Source organism: Propithecus coquereli, unplaced genomic scaffold, assembly GCF_000956105.1.
Source record: "Propithecus coquereli isolate 6110/MARCELLA unplaced genomic scaffold, Pcoq_1.0 Scaffold11, whole genome shotgun sequence".
Classification (NCBI taxonomy): domain Eukaryota; kingdom Metazoa; phylum Chordata; class Mammalia; order Primates; family Indriidae; genus Propithecus; species Propithecus coquereli.
This window is the reverse complement of record NW_012134969.1, coordinates 2,643,748-2,655,237: the sequence shown is the minus strand read 5'-3', so window position 1 is coordinate 2,655,237 and position 11,490 is coordinate 2,643,748. Positions and strand designations below refer to the sequence as shown.

At 35.8% G+C, this 11,490-nt stretch overlaps 1 protein-coding gene across 3 annotated transcripts in view; it reads left to right on the top strand.

Moving 5' to 3' along the window:
• The window catches only part of SUGT1 (SGT1, suppressor of G2 allele of SKP1 (S. cerevisiae)), a 38,050-nt gene extending 31,419 nt beyond the window's left edge, over positions 1–6,631 (top strand). The window contains exon 14 of one of the 3 annotated variants that reach the window (XR_001137692.1): positions 6,488–6,626. Coding sequence is in view for 2 of the 3 variants with exons in the window: in XM_012649176.1 (XP_012504630.1) it covers positions 6,488–6,589 (102 nt within the window). In the remaining variant the exon portion in view is untranslated. Of the gene's footprint in view, positions 1–6,487 lie in introns of all 3 variants that reach the window. The other 2 variants (XM_012649176.1, XM_012649168.1) reach the window with 2 other exon arrangements.
• The last annotated feature ends 4,859 nt before the right edge of the window (positions 6,632–11,490 follow it).

Sequence of the window (11,490 nt, the reverse complement as noted above, 5' to 3'; positions counted from 1 at the left end):
TTTTTTTTTTTTTTTTAAGTTGTTTTAAATGTATCTCACTGAATTCTAACAACTGCCCTATAAAATAGGCCGCCCATATTATATTCCTCCCACTTCACAGGCTTAGAAAGGTTAAGCATATTGCGAAAGATCACCCAGAAGTTCTCATTATGTAGGACTAAAGTCCAGGTCTTCACAGTCCGGGTCAGTTCCTCTGTTAACCCCTTGTGTGATACTGCTTGTTGTGTCATTTTCTAACAATGGAAGCAGTCTCTGCTGACATATCTGTATAGTTATTTGACATTGTAATGAATGAGCAAGGAAGAGAGATTACACATCTCTCAGTAGTTAATCTCCAGGTGTCAAAGTTTTTCTGAGATTAAAGATCAAGATTTTTTTAGTGTTGCAGTTACCAAGTTTTTTCTAAACTTAACACCTTTAGATATTCAAGGTGCTATTCTTCCTGTCCTGTTACGTTTTTGTAAGGAATTAATATGCTTGTCAGATTCCTATGTACTGCAAGCTGAAGACTGCAGATAAAGGCAAGTCACTTAACCTATCTGGGCCAGCTTTCTTATCTGTAAAATGGAGATTAAAACCTCTGTTCCCATCCTTTCTGGGAGTCAGCATTAGGATTAATTAAATCCATGTTTCCCAGGCTCTTAACTTACAATGGCATTCATTCTTTGTTTTCTTTGGCTACTAGTGAGAATGTATAAGTACAGAGGGATTTCTAGTAGAGGGTACGTGGGTAGAATTTTTAAAACAATATACTTGCCCTTTATAAAACTGCAGGGTGGTATTGGAGTTTTTAATTTTGTTTTGAGGGGGATGATGGGCAGGGAGAAAGTTGGTTTAATGCATTAAAATGCATTTCACCTGATATTTGCTTTTTTTTTTTTAGTAACATGGCTAAGAAATTTAAAACTAAATGTGTGGCTCACATTTGTGCCCGTTATTATATTTCCATTGGACCGTGAACAGAGCTGCTCTTAGAGCTAGTAGGTCAGTTAGTTATTTTTAAATTATTTCTGTCAAGATCTTGGTGCCCTTGGTCTTTGGAGCAGTCTTTTCAATGCCCTGACCCCTGGGCCATTAGCCTCTCTGGTTGTAAGCAGCCTCTGTTTACCCCAGTGTGCCCTACAAATACTGTTGTTTTCTATGTGTGTGTGATGTGGGCATTGAACTATAGATTATCAAGTAGTGTTTTTCAACATTGAGGAATTCCTTATTGTTGTTGCTTATTGAAATAATCTTATGTTTTTTTTTTTTTTTGAGACAGAGTCTCACTGTGTTGCCCGGGCTAGAGTGCCGTGGCGTGGTCTTAGCTCACAGCAACCTCAAACTCCTGGGCTCAAGCAATCCTCCTGCCTCAGCCTCCCGAGTAGCTGGGACTACAGGCATGCGCCACCATGCCCGGCTAGTTTTTTCTATATGTTTTTAGTTGTCCAATTAATTTCTTTCTATTTTTAGTAGAGACGGGGTCTTGCTCTTGCTCAGGCTGGTTTTGAACTCCTGAGCTCAAACAATCTGCCCACCTCCGCCTCCCAGAGTGCTAGGATTACAGACGTGAGCCACTGCACCCAGCCTCTTTTTTTTCTTTGTCAGTCTTGCTAGAGGTTTGTCAGTTTCACTGACTTTTTTTTTTTTTAAAGAGTCAGCTCTTTGCTTTATTCCCATTTTTTTTGTTCTAAATTTTATTGATTGGTGTTATTTTCTTCCTACTTTTTGAGTTTATCTTGTTTTTTTCTAGGTTCTTCAGATGTAAGTTTGAATTATTGTTTTGATCCTTTTTATCTTTTCTACTGTGTGCATTTATGCTAAAAATTTCCTTTTCCGTGAGGTTTTAGCTGTCGCCTACAAATTTTGATATATATTTGTTTTTATTGAGTTCAGTAATTTGATATCAACTTGAGACTTATAGATTATTTGGAAATGTGTTGTTTAGTCTCCAGGTGTTTGGAGACTTCCCTTTTTCCTGTTGCTGATTTCTAATTTTATTTCATTGTGGAGAGAACACACTCTGTATGGTTTGAATTATTTTAAGTTTATTGATGTTTGTTTACTGCCCAGGACTTGGTCTATCTAAGTGTATGTTCCATGCGCACTTGAAAAGAATGTGTATTTTGCTGTTCAATGTAGCATTCCATAAATGTCTGTAGATTCTGTTGGTTAATGATCTTATTGAATTCTGTATATCCTTGCTGATTTTCTGTCCTTTGCTTCTATCAGTTGTTGAGAAAAGGTCTCCAGCTATCCTTACGGATTTATTTCTCCTTTCAATTCTGTTAGTTTTTACTTCACGTCTTACACCTATGTTGCTTGGTGCATAAGCATTTATAATTGCTATGCCCTCATGGTAGATTGGCCCTTTTATCATTATTTAATGCGATTTTTTAGCTCTGGTAATTTTCTTTGCTCTGATATTAATAGAGCTATTAATTAATAGAGCTTTTAATTTTTTTATATGATGTGTCTTGTTCCATCATTTTATTTTCAACCTGCCTAAATCATTCTATTTATAATGAGTTGCTTATGGACAGCATATAATTGGGTCATTTTTTTTAAATACACTCTGCCAATCTCTGTCTTTTAGTTTTTGTATTCAGACCTTACATTTAATGTAATTATGAATATGTTAGTACTTAAGTTTACCATTTTATTTTTTGTTTTATGTTCTATTTTGTTTCTGGTTTTGTTTTTTCCTGCTTATCTGTGGGTCACTTGAATGGTTTTTAGAATTTCATTTTGATTTATCTATGGTGTTTTTAGTGTGTCTTGTTTAGATAGCTTTTTAAGTGGTTGCTCTAGATATTATGCTAGATATACATAGTTTGTCACAGTCTACTGGAATTGTCATTTTATTAGCTCGTAAGTAAAGTATAGAAAACTTAACCTGCCTTTATGTGTCTTTACCCTCCCTCATGTATAATATAATAGTCTTAAATATTTTCTCTACTTAACATTTAGAACCACATCAGATAGTGTTACAGTTTTTACTCAACTGTTAAACATAATTTAGAAAACTCAAAAGGAAACCTTTTTGCATTTACCCATATTTTTAGTTACCTTTCTTCCTTCCCGATGTTGCAGGGTTCCATCTTTTATTGTTTCTTTTCTGTTTAGAGAACTTCCTTTACACATTCTTTAGGGTAGGTCTCTTGGTGATAGACTTTCTGTCTTGGCATGGATTTCTTTGGGTTTACTCTGGTTAGGGTTTGCTCAGTTTCTTGAATCTATAGGTTTATGTCTGTCTCTTGCCAAATTTGGGAAATTATCAGCCATTATTTCATTGAGTTGTTTTTCAGACCTGCCTTCCTTGTTCACTCCTTCCTGGACCTGATAACATAAATGTTAGCTCTTTTGTCCCATGCATCCCTTCGGTTCTATTCATTTTATTTCAGCCTTGTTTTTTCTCAGTCATTCATATAAGATAATTTATAATGTTCTGTCTTCCAGTTCACTGCTTCTTTCTCTGTCCCCTCTATTCTACTCTTGAGTTCATTCATGACCTTTTTATTTCAATTATTGTATTTTTAAATTCTGAAACATGAACTTGGTTCTTTGTATCTTTTGTTTCTTTGTGGAAGCTTTTTTCCCCGTTGGTTCCAAGTGAATTTACAATTTCTTGTTGAAGCGTTTTTACTATGACTGATAATCTTTATCAAATGAACCTTTGTAAGGTAATTTTTACATTTTTGTGATCTTAATGCTGGCATCTGTTAATTACCTTTTTTTGTTTTTATTTAATTTGAGATCTTCCTCGTTCTTGGTGTTTTCCACCAGTCACAAGTGATTTTCAGCTGGAACCTGGAAATTTTCATATTTTGTCCTGAGCCTCTGGATCTTATTTACATCCTGTGTTTTAGTTGGCTTTTTCGGACACCAGTATGGCAGGGAAAGGCAAGGTGCTACCTTTTTATTTCCAGGCCGAGATAGATGTCCAGGTACCCTACTTGACCTCTGTTGATGCTCCAGGGTATCTCCTTGTTACTGCTGGGATTGGATGGGAGTTCTACTGACTACTGGGAGTGTGGTGTCCACTGACAATACACCAAAGAGAAAGTCTGGAACCTGCAGTCTTAAGGCCACATTGGGGCCTTCTAGGTCCTTAAGTGTGGCCTTTTGACTGAATCCAAATTTTACAGAAGAAATCCTTTTATTAAAAGGGGTTCAGTAGAGAAAGATGAAGTTTTTCTTCCCTCCTTTGGTGCTTAAAAAAGAACAATCTTGAAATCAGAAGGCCATAGATTCCCCACCCTTCTCAGCCTCTGCTGGCCTGGTGGGGATGAAGGCCACATTGTTTTCTGTGGTGTTTAGCTAGAATAGAATGATTATTGTCTAAAAATTTTCTCTCTTACTAGGCTGTCTTTTCCTAATGCTTTGACATCAGAGTCTTCTTACCTTTGTTTTATGTGTACAGTCCAGGGTATTTAGTTTTACTTGGTGGGAAGAATAGGCAAAATACATATACTCAGTCTTCCCAGAAGGGAAGTCAGTTTCACTTTTGACTTTCAAAAGTGTGCCAAACGAAAGAAAGAGCAGTGTGTTAAATCAAAGATGTGTTACCAAATGTATATCTATTTTCATATAGAAACTTTCATAATTGTAAGCAAACCATTTATACCCATAAAACAAGCTATCTGTGTGGCAGCATTGACCTGAAACATACCAAGGGCTCATTTCTGTCCTTGTGGGAATACAAAAGAAACTAAATAGACTTTGTCCTCTGTGATTTCCCTTATTGTCACAAAAGACCAATGTGTATAAAATATTCAAAGGGAAATGCTAAATTGCCCTGCAAGTCTGTAAGGAAAAAAGGGGGAAATAAGTGTTATCAGTGAATATGGTCAGATTATAAACTAAATTCACTTCTTTCAGTTTTATAACTGAAGGTCCTCTTAGGGGTGGTTTATTATACAGACTTGTCACATTTAATTCAGTCATTTTATTTGAGGCCCACCGTGTGCCAGGCCACTGTGCTTAGAACTTAGGATGTAAATATTAGGAAATTATACCCTTTGCCTTTGAGGAGCTCTCAGCTTTAGTTGAAGGGTGGAAGGCAGATAAAAGAAGGCAAATCCTTAAATTTCAACAGTACAGTGTGATATGTGTTATGTTAATGGTAATTAGGCTCATACAGAAGACAAATTCTCTTAAGAATAGAGTCCTAATTAGAGGTCACAGAAGGCTGTAGAGAGATGGTGACATTCCATGTTTGGAGGATAACTAAAGATACAAAAGGAACTGGGATGGAGAAGGGCATCTCATGCAAAGAAACCCGCGTAAGGGAGCTTGGCAGAGCCTGTGGGATGTGGGGTTACATTGAGATTCCAGTGTAATAGTACGGTGTGTAACTTTATACATTTGCCAGTAACACAACTGATTATTTAAAAATATTTAGATTTCAATAATTCACACTGTTCTTTGCTATGATGCAAGTCAATGAATTCTTATTGCATTAAGATAACAAATGCCCAGAAGGTTTTTATAAATATATTTATCAATATGCTAGGGTTGTTGGTAGGTGATAGATACAGTACATGGTAAATAGATAATCCGTTCTTCACTGAGACACTGACTTTGTGTACTTGCATGTATGTACCTTGATTTTTAAAAAGTTGAGAGTAAACTTGCATGTGTTTGGCACAGAGGGAGTATAAAGTAGAGACCTTTAAAGTTCTGTTCAACTGGTATAGAAATAGTTTATTTTGCCTGGTCTTTACTGTCTTCAGCAAAAGAGATGACAACAATCATTTTCTTTGGTAACTATTATAATTTTACTTTTACTTGAAGATAGTTTTTTCTCACATACCTTTATGTTGATTATTAGAGGGGGATATGGTACCTCATTATGGTAGTGTATGTGAACATGATGTTCCTACCTGAGTTTCCTTTTCAGACTTTATGGAACTCTCTGGAAAGCCTAAAATTACATAAAAATATTGTTTTGAGTACATATTGAGCTATATATTTTGTGCGTGTGTAATATATTATATATTTTATTTATTTAGACAGAGTCTTACTCTGTTGTGTGGGCTAGAGTGCTGTGGCATCAACCTAACTCACAGCAACCTCAGACTCCTGGGCACAAGCCATACTCCTGCCTCAGCCTCCCCAGTGGCTGGGACTATAGGCGTGCATTATCACACCTGGCTAATTTTTTCTATCTTTAGTTGACTGGCTAATTTTTTCTATTTTTAATAGAGACATGATTTTACTCTTGCTCAGGCTGGTTTCAAACTCCTGAAATCAAGCAGTCCTCCCACCACAACCTCCCAGAGTGCTAGGATTACAGGCGTGAGCCACTCTCTCAGCCTCTGTTATTTATATATATATATATATATACACATTGTGTGTGTGTGTGTGTGTGTGTGTGTGTGTGTATAAAAACATAGAGTTTATATCGAGCTATATATAATAGCCTGTATTTGAGACTATGCTTGTAGCATTTTAAGGAAAATATTTTATGGTCCAGAAATTAATCTACTTTTATTTTTTATTGCAGATGGAGTCTGGTGGTACAGTTTTGAGTACCAACTGGTCTGATGTAGGTAAAAGAAAAGTTGAAATCAACCCTCCTGATGATATGGAATGGAAAAAGTACTAAATAAATTAATTTGCTCTTACTGTATTGCGTATATTCACCTAATGCCCATTGTGTATTGATATTGCATTCTTGAATTTTGAACATTGAATATCTTTTTGAAAGATTATACCTCTTTACCTCTTTGTGCTTTAAAAATTATTTTCCTTTAAGTGTTCTAAGAGTCTAATGAGGAGTGAAGATCACATTTTATCACTTCTGTCCTTAAGGATTTTAGACATGCTGAAACTGAATGAAGTATCATTTGCTACTGGATAGATTAGTTCTATCTAGTTGTGGGAGTGGAGAAATCTTTAATGATATATTTTGGATTATTGCCTTATTTTTGATGCAGTATTCTGTTAATAATTTATTAGACCTGGCAGCTTTGGATGAGCATAGATTTTTCAACTTCAGTATTATATTGTGTTTGCTTTTAAAAACTGCTTTTGAATGGAGTTGTAAATACAATTTTTCTATGAAGATGTTTGGTTTATTTACCTTTTTCTTAAGTTTTTAATGAGAACTTTGAGAAATTATTTATCATAGGGAATTCCCATTTAGTTCTTTTTATGGGAAGTATTTGTAACTTGTAATTGCACTGAGATATTTTGGTCCTTACTTTGTGAATCTCTGTATAAAACATTAATACCTGAGTTTGACACACTGCAACTGAGGATAATCTGTAAAGCTGGGGCAAAGAAGGATCTAGGAAAGCCCAGCTCCACTTATTGCTGCTTTTGCCACAGCAGGATTCTTGAAAGTATAGCATTGGGGTGGGGGGGTTTTGTATGGTTTCTTTTCTTTATTAGAAAATCTCACATCCCCATGATTGCTTGGGTTTCAGTGGTTTGTGGTAGCTGCTGTGAGAATAATTAATATGTATATATTTAGTATTTACCTTGTGCCTAGAATATATAGATACTATGGGAATACAAAGAGTAAAAGAAATGATTATTAACTTCAAAGAGTTTATGATGTAGCAGAGAGAAAATTAACATTCATGAAGGAATTATGAAATGGTCGAATGCTAAACTCACTATAAATATAGTTTTGAGACAGAAAAAAAGTGTTCTGTGATTAAAATTCTTTACAGTCTCAACTGTAATAAAGTATAGGCCATGGCTGGCCTGTAGATCTAACTTTCTGACCATAATTTTCTCAGCTATAATGCCCCAGAAATTGGTCTCTGCTTTGTTAGGTGTCACTAACATTTTTGTGGTGAGACACTACTCTGTACCCTCAGATCTGAGGGTAGAGTGAATGGAAGGCAAATTGCCATCATTTCAACTTTTGGAAGAGTAGGAATTCAGGTCTTCCTTCTAGGCCTTTGATATGCGTTGTAGGGGAGTTCGTTGTAGGGGAGTTCCTAAAGAAAGTGGCAGTGCGGTGATACCAGATAGTGCCCAAACCTGTTGGTAAAGCTTATTTAAGCATGCTGAAGTTTTCATTTGTCCTTCTGCCCACTTAGAACTACAAGGTACTTTCTTTGTTCTTGAACACTGAAGAGAAAGGCAAAATTAAGTTCTTGCTAGGGTAGATTTCTAAAATTTTCTTTTTAGGAAAGCGGGATAGTGACTTTTGTATTCTGTATGTTGAATTTTCTCAGTACCATTCATCTTAAGCGAGGGTGGGCTGGGGAGACTGTTGGTACAGAAGCAAAGTTATGTGCAGCACTACACCGAACACAAGAATCCTTAGCTCTGGCACATCTCTGTCACTAACTAGCTTTATAGTCTTCAGCAGATTTAGACCATTACGTCTTAGTTCCTTTATAATCTATAGGGTCTTACAGTTAAAAGTCCATATTCTAAATAAGGAAATATTTTTGTCACTTTTTCTTTCTTAAAAGTGACACTATTAAAATAGAAGTTTTTTTTAATCTACTACTTTTGCTTGTATTTTAAAGAATCCATTATCTAGAATATGCTTACTTCCTGGCTAGAGTTGCTTAGTGTTGTGGGATTCTGGAATTTGCTGGTCTAAATGGAATTACTAATATATAGGACAAAAAGCATTATAAAATGCACCTGATTTTAAATACATTAGATTTATAAATCTAGGGAATTTTGAGAAGAAGGATAGATTGCTGTTCAAAAGAACTAAAGTACTACTTCTGTTTCACCATTTTAAATAATGGAAATTTATAAGCCTCCAGAAAGTTAACAAAAAGTTCATTCTGATTAAGAGTCTCTTAACTGTACCCTTGTTCTCTGCTATCTTAATGTAGCTATTAATTGGTCTCTCTTTCCAGTTTTCATTTCTCCAGTTTTGGTTGTCTTAGTGCTCTAGTTAGCCTTTTGTTTTTTCAAAATGTGCATTGTTTTCTCTTAGCGTTTCTTTTTAAGATTTAGTCCTGGAATACATTTTTCTCTTAATCTTAGAGACTTCGTCTGCTCTGCTTTCTGTAATAATTTGCAACTTAATGACTTCCCAGAATTCTCCCACTTTCTTCGAAGAATCTTGAATGGGATAATCATCTTTGAACTCTGCTATCTAGTAATCACTTTTGAGAGCTGTACTGCAGGTTTGAAACATCAAGGTCAATTTTGATAATTTCCTGTCTTAAGTCTTAACACCCGTTCAGCATTGGCACTTTCCACTTTTTAAAGATAATCTGTTTTCTCTGTCTTCATATGGAATAGAGAGAGAGGATGGCTTGCGTTAACTACAATTTTTTTTTCAACATTTTCCTTCTTTAGATCTGTGATATTCACAAATTGCAGAACATTGAAGCATTATTGTTATTGTCTCCCTAAGTCTGGAAAAACTTCATATTTTCTTGCCAGGCTGACTGTATAGGACAAGAGAGAATAATTGGACTAGCATAGGTAAATTTTCTAGGTGAATTTCAAATAAACATTTTCAATGGATATCTATCACTATGCTATTATGAATGGTTTAGATAGAAATTTTAATGTTGTCCACTACTAACATATTTTTGGCTATTCTTTCCCATTTTACTTTCCTCTTCCCCAGTTACCACATATCAGATTAGGTAGTTGATCTCTGAAATAGGTCACGGACCCAGAGTAAAATTGTGTATTAATTTACCATCTGGTCAGCCTAATGTACTTTAATTCCTTTGGGATCTTTCCTGTCCAGATTAGTGTGCATCTCTCTGACTCGTGGCTATTACAGATACTACCAAAAATAGTTAGAAAATTTCTGGGTGGTGTGTTTGTTTTTGTTAATTACTGGAGCTACTTATTCTTTGTAGCTCCTAACAAGTGTACCTTCATGCTCACCCTACTACTGCAGCCACAGAAGAATATGGTTTCAGGTTGGGCGCGGTGGCTCACACCTCTAATCCTAGCACTCTGGGAGGCTGAGGCGGGAGGATTGCTTGAGGCCGGGAGTTCAAGACCAGCCTGAGCAAGAGTGAGACCCCATCTCTACAAAAAACAGAAAAAACTAGCCGGGCGTGGTGGCGCACACCTGTAGTCCAGCTACTTGGGAGGCTGAGGCAGGGGAATCACTTGAGCCCAGGAGTTTGAGGTTGTAGTGAGCAATGACGATGCTCCTGCACCACAGCCAGGGTGACAGACCTTGTCTCCAAAAAAAAAAAAATGGATTTCAGTTATTTTTGCTTAGAGGAATCAGAGCAGAAAGATGAAAAAGGCTAAAAGGACAATATACTGGTTTCTGTGCAAGGAAGGATCATATGTAGTTTTAAATAACAGGAATCATATATTTTGATCTGGTTTCCTTTGTCTCCAACCGTATGTTTCTTTTTTTTTTTTTTTAATTGTAAGATTATTTTACACATACCAAGAGATTTTATTGTGGGACTTTGTGAGCAAATTGGAGATACTGATTTTACCCACACATGGTACTGTTTGGGACCATTATCTAAAGCCATATCACTCTGAACGTGCCTGATCTCGTCTGTTTGGGGCCATCTCTGTGATTTGCTTCTGAAATTAATTTAACTCTTAGCTTCTTTTCCTACCTTGTTGAAGTTGTACCCCAAAGCAGCTAAAATCATACACATTGCTAACCCACTAAAGCAAACAGTGGTAGCCACTGTGTACTAGCTTTTTAATGGACCGGGTAGCAGTACCTCATTTATAATAGCCCTTTGAAGTAGTGATAGCATCCCATTACTGCACATAAGAAAGATGAGGCCAAAGTTAAGTTCTTTGCCCCAATTCACTCCACTGGTAAATGATGGAACTACTTGTGATTGTCTCTTCACATGAGTGAATTGGGTGTGCAACGAATGATTTTATTACTAAATCAGCATCTGAAAATGAAGTTGACAATGTGCGAGTTGGAAGAATTATTTAATTTTTCTTGTACATGAGCTGGGAAGGTATATTCCTAAAGATTAAAATATTATCCTCACTTTCTTAAGTAGGAAAGCTTATTAGGAATCCAAATCTTTTGCCTCTTACAGAAGGTGATGCAAATAAGTAGTCTGATTTGTGTTGAAAGTACTGTTTTTCTCAAATCCAGATCAATACAGAGTAACAGGATACCCTTAAAAGCTGTTGGCAGTGTAAGACTGGCACATCATGCTGATCAAATTCTTGTTAACTTGGGATCTCTCATACCTGTTTTCATTGTACAAATGCTGAGATTGTTTCAAGGTTTTATTCCTAGAGACATTATGCTAGGATTTGTGTATCACTGATTTCTTCAGTAAAATTTGAATGATTTAGGTCAATTCCTTTTTCCCAATCATGTTACATTTTGTATATGTATTCTGAATTTTGGCTTGTCTGGAGTCTTCTAAATATTACCTTTGCTGTGCCTTCAAATTTGTATTTTTAACTTTTATAGTCGTACTTGTTTTATTTAATTTTTATTTTTTGTTGTGATTCCAGGATTCACTTATACAAAAAGATGTTTCAACAACACTAAGATTTGCCTAAGGGCAATTTTTAGTTTATCAGAAAAGAATTAGGAAAATGGTCCTTAAT